The sequence below is a fragment of the Vanessa tameamea genome, chromosome 14 (genome assembly GCF_037043105.1).
Source record: "Vanessa tameamea isolate UH-Manoa-2023 chromosome 14, ilVanTame1 primary haplotype, whole genome shotgun sequence".
Classification (NCBI taxonomy): Eukaryota; Metazoa; Arthropoda; class Insecta; order Lepidoptera; family Nymphalidae; genus Vanessa; species Vanessa tameamea.
The window spans coordinates 9,146,112-9,165,719 of NC_087322.1; the positions used below are offsets into that span (position 1 = coordinate 9,146,112).

Below are 19,608 nucleotides of genomic sequence, written 5' to 3' on the forward strand. Positions count from 1 at the left end.
AGTAGGTATGATATCCCATCTACCTTTATAATTTAAATAAATAACTGAACTGTAAATACATTTAAATCGATATGTTAAAATAATTGTTTTTCAAACTCTTATCCCATTTCATTGAGTGCCAAAAACTTCAATATTAATTTTAATGATGAAAAATAAAAACTAACAAAAATAATAATAGTTGATATAAAATATGTGATATTATAATAATACCAAATATTATTATACAAAGTTAGTTAATTAATTATTCATATGTCCATTTATCTGTATAATTCATACATCAATTAAATATTAATTGTGTCTTTGGTTCGGATAAATAGTTATGAAATTCCTTTTCAACACAGTAACTTAATACTCTCAATTGAAGTAATGTACGAATTTCTACTGTATTTCAATCCCCCATAAACTTTGTCTAGCATTTATGTACGCAATTGTTGCCTTCTTCTTTTGAATGTAAATTTTCTGATGACAGAAACTTAAAAGAGACAAATCTGTTGTCTTCTGTTTTACAGCATTTTAAAATAGTAAACTTCTTTATTTATCATTCGATTTTCTGTTCTCTCATTTTCCACTACATAGTGTTATAATGTTTTTAGAAAAGTTTAACACCGAATGTTTTTTCTCTTAAGACTTTTAAAATCGTTTAGTATGTTTGTCAAAAAATAGTAAAGTTAACATTTATACACTCAAATAAAATAACATATAAGATTCAGAACATAGAACATAAATATATAAGATTTTGCATTAGAGATAAATTCTCTAGTAAGTGAATATATTATAATATTTACCAAGTAATATTACAGGAAAAATTAAATTGAAAACTACTAATAATCCGCGACTACTTTTGTGTATAGTTCTTTCTACATGATAATGCCAAATGCATAGCCACGTAAGTAAGTAATAGGATCGAATCCGTAAGGTGAATAGGATCGACTCTATATTTTACTATTAAATTTAAATAAAATGGTTTATTGATAAAACATTTTTTTTTTCAATAATTTATTTTAGGTTCAGTTCCTATAGATTATACTTTAAGTGAATATTGACATTTTAAAAATATGATACCGGTAATTTTTTCTTTTTACAATTGGCAAATGTTATAATTCTCCTACGGTCCTGCAAAGGAGCTAACTAAACCTAACCGCTGTAGTAGCGACTACTACTTAGTAACTTTTAATTTGTACTCATTTTCATAGACGCCACGAAACATTATACAGGGGGCACTCTGGCGGTGCCGCATTTTTTTTTGAGTTAACCGTGGCTTCTTTTCCGGCGTCGTGTATAAACAACCTGAAACTGAATATGCTTGTATGTTAAGATTTGGGCTTTAATAAAAACTTTTATACTAGTTTCATAAATTGTTATTTATATTGTGATGCCGGATTGTTGATCATATTTTTATTTTTATAAACGATTGTCATAATGCAAACATTTATATTATATTTTATTTTATTTCGTAATAAACTAGTCATGCTACGGTTTTTATAATTATGTATAAACATATTATATTACGTATGTACCAGTTATTTTTATAGAATGAGGAAGTAATAAGTTATTGTAATAATGATATATATGATCTGCATCCATTCATATTTTTATATGTAATCTATTTTTACTATTAGTTAAATGAAAAATATAGTTCTATCATGTTATATTTAAAAATAATATTACGTTTCTAGAGATAAAACGTAATTATCTCTGTACTAGCACCAGCTTTTTTTAAATCACATGATTATATTATTACAGATATTGTTTTTTTTTGTATTCTAAACATTCCATGACACGTACATTTTTAAACGATTGTCTGTTATTGATATTTTTATTTGAATAAATTATAACGGCAACATTATCACATTTCGTTGTTTTTTTTTTATGGTTCATTAGATGATGCTTTTTTAATATGGTGATGTAATTTTATTTATATGTCCAATTGAAAATATTAATTTTATTAAAATAAAAACAAATTAAATTTACTATACATTTAATTGAATATTACTGGAGTCTACTAAACATTCTTTTTCGTCTTCCTCTTTTATTTCCAGCTTGATCATTTTTGATTTGTCATCATCTTTATCCAATCCATTAATTAATAAATCTAGGCTGTTTCTTTTATTTTTATTTAAAATCCTTTTTTTCTTCACACCTTTACATTTAGCCTTAAATATTTTCTCCATTGATGATATATCATTTCGACTTATTGTCCAATCGACAATAGCTGATTCAGCCAATTTAGTTAAGTTTTCGGTTTCTTTATAATCTGGTATTTCTATACCCAGTATGTTCATGACTTTATCTAAAATATCGTCTACATAGTAATTTATAATTAAGTCTGCTTTGTTGTCCTAAAAAGAAGGAAAGTTTTCTTTAATTGTAATAGTAATACTAATAATAAATGCGAAAGTATTTCGTAAATAAAAAAGTAAAGTAAGTTTGTCTGTCTGTTGCTCTTTTACATACAAACCACTGAACCAAATCTGATGAAATTTGGTATGAAGGAATTTGAACTCCATATATCTCCAATATATACCAATCTCTAAATAGCCAGTGAAGCCACAGGGCAATTATTACGACTGAGGCACTTTGGAGAAAATTTAACAGATAAATAATATTATGTGATATATTATTATTACAATGTGAAACTTACATGTTTTGTTGGCTGTAAATTACATAAGACTAGTTTTCCTCCATACTTTAAGGTTTCTAAAGGTAAATTACCACTAGGAATGATTTGAAGTGTTGTTCCCAAACATATACTCAAATCTGCAATGCTGAAATATAATGACAAGGTTTTCCTTAGTATATACTAGATAATATAATCTGGGTTTGAACTCTATTTGCGGGCAATATAATGTATCAGTCAAGATATTCACAGCAGCAACTGGTACTTGGGATTATGAAATTATCTATTTACATGTTAGCATGGAGTATAATTTGACACAAAAGGTCTGAATCAAAGATTTATTACGGTTTTACTAATGTTGAAATGATAAAAGCAAAATGATGATAAAACACTTGTCCTCTCTCACTTTATGAATTAAACACTGAGTTTATTAAAATTATTTAATTGAATGTAACAGAAGTGTTATTTTAACTTTGGAAACTTTTTGAAATTTCGCTATTATATAGATTTTGTTTATCAAAGCAATTATTATAAATATGTATTTCATTTTCATTGATGGCATTAAAACTACAGAATAAAATACTTTTATTAGGTAAAACACTACACTATTTATTTTAGTTAATAAAATTCATTAGATGGAATATACCTCGAATGCCATTCTGACATCAAAAGGTCATTCTCAGGTAGGCTATGCTCCCAGTCTAAGACTCCATCATAGAGCCGACCTCTGCATGGTCGTCCACCATCATGTCCTGAAGCACAAGGTATTCCACTGCATTTCTTTCCCACAGTTTCTACTGGACGACTTCGTACAAATTGTCTGCAATATATTAATTATAAAATTTTGCAAATATTAATTACATCCATGTCCTGTTATTAGTAGTAAATTTAATAGGAAAATTATTAAATACAACACAGTATCTTTATAAATGTCAAAAAGTGTTGTCTATTTAATTATTTTTAGTAGATATTATATGGCCCTTTTTTAGTTACAATTTATACTATTTACCTTTTACAAAGATTGCATTCATCAATGAACATATTTCCATGTAATTCAGCTAGATACTTCCGTGGCAATCCTGATTTTAAGTGCAGTCCATCTATGTTCTGACTTATAATATATTGTACTTTATTACTTTCCACAAGTTTCTTGAGTATCATGTGAGTCTTTGTTGGTTTGGCATCTGCAAATGAGATATTAATAGATGGTTTCTTGCCTTCTTTTTCTAAAGTCCAGACTCCATTTGGACCTCTGAAAATATTAATATATTACATTTTAATATTTCTTTAGGTGCTTTGCCTTTAAATGAAAACTAATTATTTAAATTGAATTCACATTTAGTAGATAGTTTTATAAACATTGATACCAACTCTCATAACTATCCTTTGGTTTTAAAAGTAGGACCAATATTCATAATTACCTAAAATCTGGAATACCTGCTGAAGTGCTTATTCCAGCTCCTGTATGTACAACTATGTGCTTACTCTTTTTTATTAGTTCAGCTAAAGCAATACATTTTTCATTTAATTTATCAATAGACTCGAATTTCTGAAAAAAATGCAAGCAAACATTTAATTCTAGCGTAAAACTGCTTGTTATGATTTTATTTCGTAATAAACTTTTGTTGAAAAAATTCTGTTTATTTATCGTAAGCTTACCTCAGGGACTCCGAGAACACCTTTATGTTCATATGGTGATAAACCTTCTGCATAATTGCAAGACATCGTTTATTGATTGAAATAACCGCTGTGAAAATATTGTTTTTATTTGATTCACGAGCAGTATAATTTAATTGTGCTCTTATGACGGGAAAAGCTAAATTATATTTTGATTTACAAATCTTAAATATAGCGATTTAATAAAGGAATCGTTTATCGGCTACTGGCATTCAGAGTTCAATTCAATTTCCTTGCTCTGGAGATATTTCATATTTAAACTTTTGGTCCAACAACAGATGGAACATAGATAATGCGCTTATATTAGCTATATGAGAATGTGATGGAAACTGGAAATTTGTCAATTTGACAAGCAAAATGGATGCAGAAATGCAGACTATTATCAATATCAAGTGTCAGCCTCGACGCAGTTTCGAGTACCCAAACATTTAGCATCTTATTGATTTTTTACATCTTTCGACGACAGCCGTTTTATCTATATTACGAAAAAAAATTATAATTATTAAAAGTTCTTCTATAATCACTAAATTATTGGAAAATTTTAATGACAGTACTCAATTTTCCAGATACACTGTCGGATTTGATATTTGTGTCAAATAGTATAGTCAAATTCAAGATTTTTAATCTGTGCATTTTGTATGACGATAGCGAATAGCTATACTTTTACTTGGTTTGACGATAGCGATAGCCAATTTGGCTTACAGATTGTCTTTTACAGTTTTGACTATAAATATCTACTTTTTGTTTCTTTCATTGGGTTTTTACGTTAGGTAGAATTTACAATCTTAAACAATAATAATGAATCGTAGACGGGCCCATGAGGAAGAAGATGGATATGGTAAATTTTACAATTTATCACTGTTTACAGGTTAAAAGTTTATGTTATAATTATTTTGAACCTTTTCCTGATATTCCAGAGCGCCTTAATAGAAAACGTCGTCGTGTATCTGAAAACCAAGAGATCGAGGATAGATTGGAATCCCTTATTTTAAGGGTCGGTGAAAAGAGCAGTTCTAGTTTGGAGAGTAATTTAGAGGGATTGGCGAGTGTATTGGAAGCAGATTTAAGTACATTCCGTGTGAAAATTTTACGTATTTTAACTGAATGTGCTATACGAATGCCAGAAAAATGCACTATATACGCAACATTAGTTGGTTTACTCAATGCAAAGAACTATAACTTTGGAGGTGAATTTGTTGATTACATAGTAAAGACTTTCAAAGAAAATCTCAAAACCGGTAAATGGAACGCAGCCCGTTATTGTTTAAGATTTATATCTGACTTGGTGAACTGTCACGTGTTGGCAGCATCATCTTTACTTACTCTATTAGAAACACTAGTGGATTGTGCAAATGAGGATGGAGTGCCACAAGTAAGAAGAGATTGGTTTGTGTTTGCTGTGTTGTCAACCTTGCCGTGGGTTGGAAGAGAACTGTATGAAAAGAAGGAATCACAATTAGATCATTTACTAGTAACAATAGATGTGTTTTTAAATAAACGTAGTAAGAAACATTGGCCGGCGTTAAAAGTGTGGTCTGCAGATGTACCACATCTTCAAGAAGAATATTTGGATTGTCTCTGGGCCCAGATTAAAAAGCTCAGACAAGATAATTGGTCTGAAAAGCATATACCAAGACCTTATCTTGCATTTGACTCTATATTGTGTGAAGCTTTACAACATACATTGCCAACAATACAGGTATTTAAATAAATTATTTTGACTTTTAATTATTATTAATATTTAATTTAACTTTTAAATTAATGTTTAAAAATTGTTATATTCTAAAAAGCTTATATCAGTGTGTTTATCATTTCAGCCTCCACCACACAATGATGGTGATAACTACCCAATGCCAAGAGTAATATTCCGTATGTTTGATTACACTGATTGTCCTGATGGCCCAGTACTACCGGGAGCCCATTCTATTGAGAGATTTCTCATTGAGGAACACCTTCACAATATAATAGAAGCATATCACTTAGAAAGGAAAGAATGTGCTGCCCAACTTTTATGCTTTCCATACAAAGCTAAAATACCACTAGAATATTGTATTGTAGAAGTAATTTTTGCTGAATTATTCAATTTGCCAACTCCAAGATATTTGGAAATATGTTATGGCTCTATACTTATTGAGCTTTGTAAACTACAGCCTTCAACTATGCCGCAAGTTTTGGCTCAAGCTACTGAAATTTTATTCATGAGGATAGATACCATGAATATTGCTTGCTTTGATAGGTTTGTTTCTTTTTTATCAACTACTATAATTGTGAAATATAATTTTATAATGTTTGACTTTATATAAGTAATTATCATTGCAGATTGGTGAATTGGTTTGCATATCATATAAGTAACTTTCAGTATCGTTGGTCTTGGGATGACTGGGAAGCATGTGCTCAGCTAGATCCAGACCATCCAAAACCTAGATTCATAAGAGAAGTTCTCGGTAAATGTCTCAGGTAGGCAAACATAAAATAAATATTATTTAATTTGATTCACAGTACAAAATCTGTACCCATTGTCATTTTATTTCACCATTTCATCTTAGTACATAATATTAACAATTATTTAGTATTTGAAGTGAAATTTCGAAGTTTATAAATGAAACATTGAGTATGTTTTATTATCACTATCACTTACTTATATCACTTACATTTATAATGTAACAAATCTATTTAGTTTTATTTGTTATTGATTATAATTTTGATAAAGCTTAATTTAAATTATTTTAGGTTATCATATCATCAAAGAATAAAGGACATGACACCAGAAGCTTTATCAGCTTTTGTACCCTTGAAACCCGAACCTATTTACAAATATTCAATGGAAGGTGCAGGTAAGCAAACACAGCAATATTATTAACATTTATTAACTTGTATATAAAAATACTTTATTACTCTAGACTTATATAGATTATTAAATATTTACATTGAAAAATCTGCTACAGAATTTGATTAAAGACTTACTGACAGACAATATAATTATAAATATATCTTAAATGCCTTTTCATTTGTCATATACTAATATTCTCGTGACTTATTTAAAGCTGCAAGTGAAATTATAATTTAGAAAATTCAGTCTATGACATGGCCATTAACTCTAAAAAGCTGTAAGAGTGTTTTTTCTCTTGGTTGTCCTTAAATGATTTTTTAGTTTCATTTTTGTCTTCATCATCTTCATCTGACTCAAATTCAGTATCATCATCATCGTCTTCAATGGAAGGTATTTTGCTCTCTTCATATTCATCTTCATAGCTGTTGTCTTCATCATTATCATCTGTTTCATCATCACTTTCATAGTGATAATCGTTTTGCTCGTACGACCTATGTTCTTTTTTACCATTCAACACTCCTAAAAAGTCAAAATCTGTATCGATTTTTGAATAACTTTCGGGATTTAAGCTTTCGTCTTCGTCTAAATCAGACTTTGGTTCATCAGTATCATTTACAGTTTCATCATTATTACCCTTAAAATCAATGTTAAAGAGTTCTTGAAGAATATCACTTGTTGTAGGTATTTCTGATGATGTTTTAGGTGTAGTTGTAGTAGGGACTACTATTGTTGTAGGGTTATCAAAATCTATATCCATATTTTCTTCTGTAGTTGAGTGACTATTTTTTTTCTTTTTGCACTTTGTTTTATTTTTAGACTGTGTATACGATGTCGAATCAACTTCCACTAATTTTTCAAGTGATGATGTTTGCTCTACTTCGTAAAATGGTGTAGTTGTAGATTGAAATATGTACTCTGTACGATCTTTGGATTCATTGTTATAATTTTTATTATCTTCATTTGTCTCATGTGACCTTTCTATTGGTAAAACACTATTACTTTCATATTGATCCGCAGTTTCTTCATAATTAGAACTGGCTTGTGTGGCGTCGGGTGTTTTAGTAGTACTTGCCTTTAAATCGAAAAAACCCGATTTCCGATCTGCATGATTATTTTTTTCTTTTTCTTCATCAACTTGTCTAGGAGTAGTTGATGAAATATAACCATGAAAATTAGAACCTTTTCTTCTATGTAAAAGTGATGAAGGTATTGATGTAGTCGTCGTTTGATTTTTTTGCATGGCTGCGGAGTTCCACCTGTCATGTTTGACTGAAGTTCCTTTATACATTAACGTTGATTGTCGGAATCGATTTTTATTTTTTGGCTGTGTCGTTGAACTAACAGATTTTTTCACTGTTGTGCTAGGTGTCTGAGTTGTTGTTGTTACTTTTGTCGTAGTTGGTTTAGTTGTAGTAGTAGTTGTACTTGTAGTTGTACTCGTACTTGAAGTCGAGGGTACGGTCGTTTTGCTATTTGATTCATGGACTTTAAATGGTTTCATGGAACCTGTCGCTGCTGAACTTGCTTGTGGTGTTAGGTCGTATAATAGTCTTTTTTTAGTAACATTAGTTTCTGGTGCGTTAGTAGTCGTAGTAGTTGTTGTAGTAGTGATTCGCTTGTGTTTTTTAATTTTTTCTTGTTTTACAAATTTTGGTGGAGGTCGCGTACGCTTTTTGGGTTTAACTGTTGTTGATATGGATAATTTTGTTTCTTTCGCGGCTTCTGTTGTCATTACAATCTTTTTAGGGGTTGTTACTGGTACCGTTGTTATCATATGTGTAGTTGTTTCAGGTAGCAGCATTTTTTCAGTTTGAGAAACCATTGGTGTGGTTTTAGTAAAAGCTCCTAAAACGTTAGTCCAATCCATTGTTTCTATATCTTCCTCCGATGTAGACTGAACGGTTATTATATCTGGCGTCGCTGTGGTGATACGATGTGGTCTTACACTTTCATGTTTCTTCGAAGGTTTCTTTCGATTTTTGTTTTCGCTTTTTTTACTAGAATAACTAAATTCGCTGCTTTCTGATGAGCTATTGTCGCCATAATTCATTGTTATTGGTCTAAATGCTGTATCAGAAAATGAACCTTGGTCAGAATTCTGATCCAAAATTTGTGGACTTGGCCTGAAATCAATTGGTTTATTTGGTCTGTGTGTCTTAGACGAGTGAACGAGTTTCAAAGGTGGCATCGGTTTAAATGGTTTTTTGTCCATTGTAACGAAAACACCGGGTGGAGCATTATAAATTGGAGGTCTTACATGCTCGGATAAGTAATTGACTTTAACTGGTGTTGATTTATATTTGTTGTAAGGTTTATGTATCTTCATTGTGTTAGGAGTAAATGCCGTGCTTTCTAAAGACATCGTATTCGTCGTATCTGGAGCTTGATCTTTAGATGGCAAAACTGGTGGTAGAGGTGTGGGCAAGACAGCTGGCCGAGTTGTTTTTACAGGTTGGCTTGATTCTACGCGATGGTCATATGAATAGTGTGCGTATGGATTACTGTTAGCCGTTGTATATGATCCAACATCCAAATATTGTTGCATTTGATTGGTCGGTGGTGTTTGTAAAGGCGGGTGTACATGTTGAACCGGATGTGGTCTATACGGATAAGGCATGTGATGTTTATCCACAGCTACCCCGACGTGTCCCATTTTTGAATATTGTGATCCTGTTTGACCTGAATATGAGTTGGGTTTATACTTATATTGTGTTGATTCATATGAACTATTGTCGTCGTCTGAGAAAAACGAAGAAAATATTCTATCTAACCCTGAAAAGTATTGTTTTCTTCCGGTAAAAGATTTTGATGGTGCTATATTTTTGTGGACCCATACAGCTCTTTCTGGCCGTGACGTATGAAAAGATACTGGATCAAATCTACGATGTTCTTGTGGTCTTTCTATTATTCCTTTTGGAGAGCTTTCCTTTACTGTAAATGTTCGGATCGGATTTTCATATGGCTTCTTTTGCTTTTTAGGTAGTTGAGAGATAACAGAGAATGTCAACTCGTAATGATATTTTCCAGGTGATGTTTCTTGGTCTCTCTGTCGAACGCGTTTGACAGACCAAAATGCTTTTACACCATCCATGCATTTGTCACCACTGCATTTTTCTTTCGTCCTTTCGTCTTCAGCGAATCGAAAGCCGCCTTTGTCTTCTAAAAGGCGTCCCTTTGCCATTATTGTGACGTCACTGAAATAAGCTGGCTCCTCTTCTGGTATTCTATCGAAAGGTGCAGTTTTAATTTTATCCCACAAATCGTGATCATCGATCTCTTTAGAATCGTAACTGTCTGGTTTACTATTTGGAGATTTGACGTCACCCTTGGCAATAAGCTGGTCAATTTTATCTCTAACGAGAGTAAGATATACGCTGTGTCTCAAAGCGTCTTCCCAGTAGTGCGCAGCTACTGCAGCTATAGAAGGCGGTGAGTTTGTTTTAAAAGTTTCGTGCAACATGCCCGCGCGACCTTCTCTTCTTTCGTGGTGCCATTCGTTCAACGGGATTGGTGTAGGTCTGAAGTCATCGTTTTCTGCGCGAATTCTTCCTCTTTGTATCTGCAATAATAAGTTGTCGACGTTAATTAACAGTGACATTAATAAGTTTTAAGTCGTGAATGCAATCATTACAAATACTAAAAAAAATATTTTAATATGCGTTCGAAAGTAAAATGGCGGTTGGCGGGAAAGTGCGCGTTCGGATAGCGTGCCACAATTGTTGCGTGCTCGACGATCCAACCCTCATGAAGCGATTTCCCAATCGACTAATACAATTTAAATTTTCCGACAATATTTAAGACGATTATTGAGGTATTTAAATGTAATTTTTACTGCTTTCCATCATTACTTTTATTTTTATATAGAGTGATTTTTATTTAATAGTTAATAGATTACTTTTAATTTAATAGTTCCCGTTTAATTAAATGCTTATTATTGATTAAATTAATTGATTATTATATGAATAAAATATTTAATATTTCGAAATATTGTGGTTTAAATTTACTCAAATTTGTATTATCAAATGAACTTAGTTAAAATAACACCACATATTGAAAGCTTAATAACTTTTTGTCATCTTGGTTATAAAAATGTTTGCGGTATTTTACATTTTTTTATTTTTCCTAACGTTTAAATAAATCGCATAATCAATATTTTTTATATATCTTCTACTATCTACTTTGATATATATTTTGTATGTATCCTTACAAAAATATTTTAATACTTAAGCAATTAACATACATAACGGTATTTCTATTGTATTCAATGTTAATATAATATATATAACTTAACATATAACAGTTTGCACACACTGGTGAAAATATAAACAAATTTACGTATTCAAAAATTGATTCTACACGTTTCACTAAAAAAATATTATTTATTTAATAAATGAATTTAAAATAAAATAACAACGGTATTCAATGGTATTTAATAAAATTTAATTTATTAACAACGACAACCAATTACAACACTGGGTTTCATTAGAATCTGTTCAGAGCGACTAATAAATATCCAAGTAAATTTTTTTATATATTATAGTTGTAAGATTTGAATAAAAGCATAAGTGCTAAGCGAAAAAAAAATATTAGAGACTAACACGTGCTAATGCTCAATATAATGTTATCTTGCTCGATAACATCTGGACCTAGATGTTTAAGAGCCGTGGAGATGCTCGTAACATAAGCGATATTAACATTCGGTTTTCATTTCAAGGGTACTCTGCATAGCTTTGAATCACGTTTAGAAATATAGGTGCATTTTTTTATAAAACCTTATCAAAGTATGAAAATTATGACACGAACAAAAAATATACTTTTTACGATCGTTGATGTCACTTTTCAAATATAATTTTTATAGAAATGCAGATTTTCGAGATTAAATAAATATATTTACTGAAATTTAAAGTATTTTAAAATATATCGCATTCTTAATTAACTAGTGACCGAAATTAAAATCACTAGTTTTGGTAATTGATGTTATATTTTTTTGGTATAAATACAATCCTAAGAAATCCACACGTATTTTTCTTAAATATATGTTTAGTTGTAGTAAAAAAATAAAAGAAATTTTCGTTCATTAATTTTAGAATTGAGTCAATAAACAATAATTTTCCAATTTTAAGTTATGTCGTTGTTTAGTAAGAGCGCTATATGTTATATTACATTTCCTTTGCAATATTAGATTTAAATTTAGAATAACGTCTATAAAGCAAGCAAAGTTAGTTTAGACTACGCTGTGATTATTAATATTTTTTTGGAATTCCAAATTTAATACGAACACAAGATTTAAAGCGAAGATACAACAATAAAAACCAAGTCTATTGCCCCACATACATGAGAAAATCCCATCCAAAGACAATACATGACATTGAGGTCGGTGCTCTATCCAGCATCGTGATATTGATCTCAACTAATGATTAGCAAACTTCATAAAAGGGGGCTTCAAGTTTTTTATAGTGTACTAATTAAAGTAATTTCGATTATAATTTTTTTTATTCAAAACTACATTAAATAAAAAAATTAATACTTCACTTGTTTATGAGACATTAAAACAATATTGCACTTAATAATACTATAACGATATTTATTGAAACAATTTTAATATTAAACAAACAAGACGTGTTTTGTAAATAAAATTCGAAACGCCTGTTTTCGCCGTGATCTACAAATGAAAGCGGTGCAACGTATCATTTAGTTCATTATACTTACAATTAGTGTAAAGAAAACGCAAAGCAATGCGGATCGCATCTTCGATCACTTCACAGCACGATCGACTCAAACCGCCACTGGTATTTGTATTTTATGACGCGTGCGGCGCAAGAGCACCGGCTAGCGCGAACTGACGATGTCTCTGCGCATGCGTGGTGTAACCAACCCCACTTGACGCGGAAAACTGTGGCTTTTCATGTCTGTTAGAAAAATGAAAATCAATTCTTATGTCATACATAATCATAATAACAAATTGTTTCTTGTTGCATTGCAAATATGGAGATATGAATTGACCGTCTTGAAATAATAAATAGTTAATTTAAATATAGAATGCAAATATTTAAGAGAAATATCGAGCCGTAAATTTCTATACAAAGACCGATAACGTTTTTCAGCCTGCACATTTTTGAAAAATTAGGTTCGTAAGTTTTTTTTATAAAGAAATATTGCTTACAATACGTTATAAACGTCTAAATATCGAAGATTTTTTACTTAAAAACTTCCGCGATCGTGTTTTATTTCTTCAAATTAATTTTAACTAGTAAAAAAAGAATAATGAATCTGAGATTCCAAAATTGTCTCATTTCGTTTAGGGGGGTGTGGACGTTATCGCTCGAAACAATATTTCAAAAAGAAAATATAGGTATTTTCTTCCAAGATATGCATTTGCAACGGTCTCTATCGCACGATAGGGATCGGGCAAGTGGTATGAAACTGATAGCATTTTTGAAAATATCTACTCGCCCGCGTATCGACTCTTCACGATCCTCTTTATCTAGGAAATGTTGATTAAGCTTATATTGCTCATATTTTTTGGCCAGATCCTTCAGATACATAAGGTCTTAAACGTCGGATTAAATCGTTTGGATGTAATTTATTCTCAATATAATAAAAGAGGAAAAGAAACATCCGACGAGGATACAGATTAAATAAAATCAAAAATACGTTATTGTACTTTGAAGATTAAATGTCTATACTACTACTAATAATACTATCATAATAATAAGTAAGACTAGACTTCAGAATATATTATAGTATATAGTATTAACTATACCTACCTCTATGAAATTACAAAAATCACGAAGCAATTAACGCCATCCTCGTTAGGAAATATAGATGATTATCTTCTCTTTTAAAACGATCTACGGATCTACAGACAATACCATAGATGTTGTAAACCCGTCATACATACTTGCGAAGGAAATTGCAATCGTTTTCCTTTTCATTACCTGTCTTGAATTTGTGCAACATATTATAGAAATACTATATCTCTTGTCAATACGTGATTGACTGTCGAAACAACCTTCACTTTCGGGATCTTAGTTAGTAATAGTCGTAAAAAAATAGGCTTTTATTAGCCTGTTTCTGCCCATGGGGTCGTTTAAGCCCCTCTGATAAAAAAGACTGCAACTGACTTAAAACTTGAAGTTGAGCTTGAGTTATTAACGCCTACTTAGTTAAGATATTTAATAAACAATGTAGTCAAAATTGATGAAAATCAATGCTTAAAATTTTCGGGACATGTTTGGTTTGAAGCGTAAATTAGTTCATAATTTGATCTCACAATAAAAATTTATCGATGTTAACCCATTCATTGCGGCGTTCGCGTATATGCGTATTTTGAACATTAATCGAAGGAAATTATGGTTCCTTGAAGTTTACCTAAAGCTTTCATTATTAATACTACTGCAAGTACGACCAAAATGCTTGTGATTTATACATTTCTTAATTTATAAGACCAAATTCATAACGCATTATTGAAATCGTTGAAGGATGCGATTGATTCAAGCCGATCGGTATATTCCTTATAGGGTTAGGGTAAAACTAAAAGATAGGATCGACTTTTTTATTTCATTGAATAAATATTTTAAGACACGGACACCGAAAATACTAAATTGACAATCAACTGAGGTATCACTGACCAGTAGTAGGCATCTCTGTTGTAGTAAAACTCATATAACATACTATTTAGAATAGATTAAGTTTTTTCTATAAAAATCAATTGATAGTTCAACATTTGTATATGAAATAAATTAAAGCAATATTAGCATACAGGTATTTAGTAGTGCATACTGTAAATGGGATTCATTACGATAAAGTAAACATGAATATTTACCATATCTTATAACAATAAATAAAAAGAATTGCATAAGTTTCGCTATTTGAATGTTTAATTATACAATTGGAATACCTTATTAACAGGAAGTATTTGAAAAAATCTATTAATGAAATTTTAAATTATTTCAATGCATTAAAATGACAACGCGAGTATGACACGCGAACCAAGATGGAAAGTGTACTTCAGTTAATTAATGTGGAAAAAGAAACTACTGGATACCGGAAAATTTATATCTTTATTTACTATTTTAGAAGTTAACTTTCTTAAAAGAATCCCGATTATTATTGAAAGAAGTTGTAGAAGAATTATGTATTGTGAAGTATGTAGAAATAAATTCGTTATGATTCGATTATTTGTGATCGAAATGTCAAAAACGATACGCTATATATTAGTATTCCATTATTATCAAAATGATTATAGTAGGAGGGTTAGCATACCGTTAGATTGTCTCTACTAACGCGTGAAGGATAAATTTAAAATGTTTGTATACATACATACAGTTAATTATAAACATTCAATTCATAAAGCCATCTTGTTGTCAATGTTGTTTATTAAAGTCTGTCAAAGAATATTTCCTCCAACAGATATTTAAAAGTTCATTTCGAAATAATAACCTTGTACACACACAATTGTGCTTCTGGCAGGTGCATCTGGCAATTCCATTCTATATTTGTAAATTTATTAATCAAGACATCAAATACCAAACGTGTAAATTTAATCTTGTCCTGACGAACACTATGAACAAGCCAAAACTACTGAGTAGAATGCTGAAATTTTGGAACAAAGGTTAAATCTATAACGCTTCGTAAGGATTTTTGGAAACTTCACCTATAAGCGAGCGAAATGGCATAAATCTGTATGAAAGTCTTTGTTTGGGTAGCTTGTTAGTCGAAGTGCCTGTCGGCTCTTGGTATATTAGTACTTCACTGAACATCAATTACTATATATACAATTTGCTTATACAAATCACAATCTCATTTAACGTCAAGCTATGATGCTTCTTACTGTCTAAATAAAATCAAATTAAACGGAGGCAAAAACAAAACCATATAAATGTTGTGTTATTTGTTAAGAATTGCTAACAGTTTTTGTTACAACTTACTTAATACTTTTGCAATTTTGCCTGTACACCATATGCAATATCTTTTGATATTAATTGAGGCGTGTAAGATTAGAATTTCTCATTACGGCATTGTCGTTGTGTACTGTGCAATTGAATTAAGGTATTGTTCACTGGTTATCTAAAACAATTATCAAATTTTTCTTAGATGCTTTCAGATGCTGTTAAATTACATCCATATTATATTACAGTCAATTTTTGTTTTATGTAAAAAATACATTTTATCTTGTTTCTTATTATAATTGTAGTGATAAATTTGCAGCAATATTTTTTGTAGTTTATTAAAAAAAGAATTCATTTTATATATCCTGTCAATCTGTTGGCAATTTCTGTCAAGGTGGGTTGACTCATGAAAGATAAGTCAAGAGCGCGATAGATATTATTGTCCATAAGCAGGTGCGTAGCTATGTGGGCAAGGGCTCCGGTACATAGAAAAATAATCGGACCCTCGCCCCCTCTCCACCCCCTCTTTAACTTATATTGCGCTTCATAATTATAGATAGGAATAAGAATAGCATACAAGATACAGTGAGTTGAACTGAGTTTGAGTGAAGTTCAAGTGAGTAGGCTAAATCCATACGTCATCTCTATTCAAAGCTTAGGTTAGAGATTGATGATTTTGAAGTCACTTAATTCGGATGTAGTCTGTTATACGAAGTTATGTCGCACCTACCTCCGACCTATACCTGACTCCGGCTGCTACTGAGATTCTCTTGCTAAGAAAACCCCAATACATTTTTATTGGCCCCAATCATGGTTCGAACTTTGGACATAGCTCTGGATCGTAAATCCCAAAAACAATGCCTTAGACTTACGAGGAAATCCTTAAAGAATTTTAAAAGTTATGTGAGGTAGATGATGTAACAAACCGTTGACATTGATATTCGCAGCTTCTCTACCCGGTACCGAAGCAGCACATCAGCTAGTCGTCTGTGTCCGCAATAAATGTACACCGGAAGAAGCTTTGAATGTGCTACGGGAACTGCCTAATCCTCTGCGCGAGGGAGATTCGACGGCCGCGCACACTGCCTACAACCCGTTGAAGATAGACGTGTTCGTTCAGACATTGCTCAACTTGGGCAGCAAGAGCATTTCTCACAGCTTCGCCGCTATTTCAAAGTTCCATTACGTCTTTAAGGTAAGTTACTTTATTTATAGAAATTTACAGGCGCCAAGTTCTCAGTTATTCTTGTTATTGAAAATCTAGTGTAATTGAATGTTATACTAAGCGAAAATTATTGATTAGATTTTGGCGGAATCTGAAGAAGCTCAAATCTGTGTGCTTCGCAATGTTTGGGAACTGTGGCAGCGTCATAGCCAGGTGGTGTGCGTTTTAGTGGACAAGATGCTTAAGACGCAGATAGTGGAGTGTAGCGCGGTGGCCACTTGGCTCTTCTCCAAGGAGATGGCGCCGTACTTTACGCACGGATATCTGTGGGAGATTCTGCATCTCACCATTGATAAAATGAACAAACACGTCTCCAAACTCAGTAAGTGTAATTATTTCTAGATATAGAAATTTTCATTGTAAAAAATATTGAACATTCCTTACTAATTACTTTTATTTTATTTGATTAAAACTAATCAAAGATAATGAGATTTACACAAGGAGAGATTTACTACTTTTTACGAATTGTTATATTCCTAACGCAATAAAAGTATTCATCAGAGAAGAATATCAATTTAAAAAAGTGTTTGTGCGTGTGTGTATATAATAATTTAATTGTATTTAATTAACATACCTTTATGTAATTGATTGGTGGAAAAGTGTAACTACTGAGTTACTTGCTGGTTCTTCTCGGTATAATGTACGTCCCTAACCGGTAGTAGCTTTAGAGTTCTTATAAATACTGCAAAACGACGTTAAAAAAGTGGTCTATTTGAATTAAATATAATTTGATTTGATAAAATATACTTGTTGCTGTTCCATAGGTAAAGAATTGCAAGAAGCGAGGGAAGCTCTCGCAAGAGACGAATCAAGCAGTTCGGAATCAGAAGATGAAAGCGGAAATAAAAAGAAAAAAGATCAATTCAAGCCCACTGAAGAGGTACTTATTACTGTTTTTATTGAATAACACCTGATGATGATGATGTCGTACGGCCGATTTCGGTCACGGTTATATGGGATACCATCCAACTACTCGGCACGTTATAGGGCACAAGTGTTTGCGCAAACACAGGTGCACGCTCAATTCCCAACGTGTCTCTCAAAACCCAACGGGATGGAAAATTCGACAAGACCGTAAAGAGTTCAAACTCGGGATCAACTGCTTTTCGTGCTTTCCGAGACAAAATTCCAGACTACTAGAATTTTTAGGCCTGACCTGGGGTTTGACACAACACTTACTGATTGTACAGTCCATATACAACAGTAAAGAAGCAATCGTCTACCGTGCAATAGTAAGTCCTAATCAATAATGCAACCCAGGCAGTCGAGCGCATGGAGGAGCGGCTGGAGATGGCGCACACGGACCAGAAGCGGCTGTTCCTGATCGTGTTCCAGCGGTTCATCATGATCCTGTCGGAGCACCTCGTGCGCGCCGACACGGACGCGCGCGACCCGCACACGCACTGGTACCGCGCCACGCTCGCGCGCCTGCGACAGGTCTTCCTGCTGGTGAGCGCCCTGCGATTCTTGGTATTACTAATACTGCTGATGTTCCACCATGATTTCACGACTTCATAATTTATGTTTAAAAAATATTTAAAATATATTTCATTGACTAGTCCCCATTAGAAATAATAAAAATTAAAATATTTGCCATATACCTTGACTTTCGGATAACATCTGCTGATTTATTTGATTTGATATCATACTTATAAAATGGTTTCACATAAAAACTATTTTGTTACACTATATTAATATTAATCAGTTTGTATATTTAAAAAGATTTTTTATCAATATTATTATTGATTGAAATCTGAGGTACTGTCCATTTCTCTATTCCATAGGTACAATTGTATGTACATTACTGAAAATTTAATAATTATGTTTTCAGCACCACGAGCAAGTTCAGAAGTATAGTAGCACTTTAGAGACACTCCTATTTACTCAAGATCTGGATCCTCACATTTTGGATGTTTTCCATCAATTTATAGCTCTCACCGCTTAGTATGTCATAACTATAGATATGTGAACTAATTTGACCTCAATTGCTGTAACAATAGATATTTTTATCTGTATAAAACTACTCTGTTATAGGAACGAATAGCCTTAGAATACTTATTAATATTGTTCGAGGATTATAAACTAAAGACTGTTATGTGTGTGTGGAGGCAAATTAGATTAATGAATTACATCAAATCAGTTTGTTGGTAGTATATTTAATGTAAAGGTAAATGAGACGGATTAAGAAAAAGTAATTTATTTACATTTCAAAATTTACAGTATATAACATGTTTGAATATGAGCCAATTGTTTTTGACTTGTTTAGTATTTAAATAAGATAATTGAAACCGAAGCCTTAGTTGTATATAAATAAAGTCTAATAACTTTTGAACACATTGTTTCATTTTATAAATGACATTAATTTCAT

General features: G+C 31.7%; 3 protein-coding genes across 3 annotated transcripts; 1 reads left to right on the plus strand and 2 right to left on the minus strand.

Moving 5' to 3' along the window:
• Window positions 1-1,961: 1,961 nt before the first annotated feature.
• LOC113398803 (NAD-dependent protein deacetylase Sirt6) lies at window positions 1,962-4,558 on the minus strand. Its single transcript, XM_026637731.2, has 6 exons — window positions 4,277-4,558; window positions 4,039-4,166; window positions 3,627-3,869; window positions 3,264-3,437; window positions 2,642-2,765; window positions 1,962-2,339 (listed from the first exon to the last, which is right to left on the minus strand). Exons 1-6 carry the CDS (start codon window positions 4,340-4,342, stop codon window positions 1,971-1,973), a joined length of 1,104 nt encoding a protein of 367 aa, XP_026493516.2. The 5' UTR covers window positions 4,343-4,558; the 3' UTR covers window positions 1,962-1,970.
• Window positions 4,559-4,964: 406 nt separating this feature from the next.
• On the plus strand, window positions 4,965-19,572 carry LOC113398799 (nuclear cap-binding protein subunit 1). Its single transcript, XM_026637711.2, has 10 exons — window positions 4,965-5,132; window positions 5,212-5,993; window positions 6,112-6,530; window positions 6,614-6,751; window positions 7,025-7,128; window positions 16,963-17,210; window positions 17,319-17,562; window positions 18,005-18,120; window positions 18,501-18,689; window positions 19,072-19,572. The coding sequence occupies exons 1-10, from the start codon at window positions 5,093-5,095 to the stop codon at window positions 19,183-19,185; spliced, it is 2,394 nt and encodes a 797-aa protein (XP_026493496.1). The 5' UTR covers window positions 4,965-5,092; the 3' UTR covers window positions 19,186-19,572.
• On the minus strand, window positions 7,146-12,988 carry LOC113398798 (mucin-2-like). Its single transcript, XM_026637708.2, has 2 exons — window positions 12,834-12,988; window positions 7,146-10,683 (listed from the first exon to the last, which is right to left on the minus strand). Exons 1-2 carry the CDS (start codon window positions 12,870-12,872, stop codon window positions 7,372-7,374), a joined length of 3,351 nt encoding a protein of 1,116 aa, XP_026493493.2. The 5' UTR covers window positions 12,873-12,988; the 3' UTR covers window positions 7,146-7,371.
• Window positions 19,573-19,608: the final 36 nt, after the last annotated feature.

Excerpts from the sequence above, each read along its gene's own strand:
- LOC113398803 (XM_026637731.2), bottom strand. The coding sequence starts at position 4,342 with ATGTCTTGCAATTATGCAGAAGGTTTATCACCATATGAACATAAAGGT. Across the intron at positions 4,167-4,276 it reads GTGTTCTCGGAGTCCCTGAG|AAATTCGAGTCTATTGATAA; the intron begins GTAAGCTTACGA and ends CATTTTTTTCAG. Across the intron at positions 2,340-2,641 it reads ATTTACAGCCAACAAAACAT|GACAACAAAGCAGACTTAAT; the intron begins GTAAGTTTCACA and ends CCTTCTTTTTAG.
- LOC113398799 (XM_026637711.2), top strand. The coding sequence starts at position 5,093 with ATGAATCGTAGACGGGCCCATGAGGAAGAAGATGGATATG. Across the intron at positions 5,133-5,211 it reads TGAGGAAGAAGATGGATATG|AGCGCCTTAATAGAAAACGT; the intron begins GTAAATTTTACA and ends CTGATATTCCAG. Across the intron at positions 17,563-18,004 it reads CAAACACGTCTCCAAACTCA|GTAAAGAATTGCAAGAAGCG; the intron begins GTAAGTGTAATT and ends GCTGTTCCATAG.
- LOC113398798 (XM_026637708.2), bottom strand. The coding sequence starts at position 12,872 with ATGCGATCCGCATTGCTTTGCGTTTTCTTTACACTAATT. Across the intron at positions 10,684-12,833 it reads GCGTTTTCTTTACACTAATT|ATACAAAGAGGAAGAATTCG; the intron begins GTAAGTATAATG and ends TTATTATTGCAG.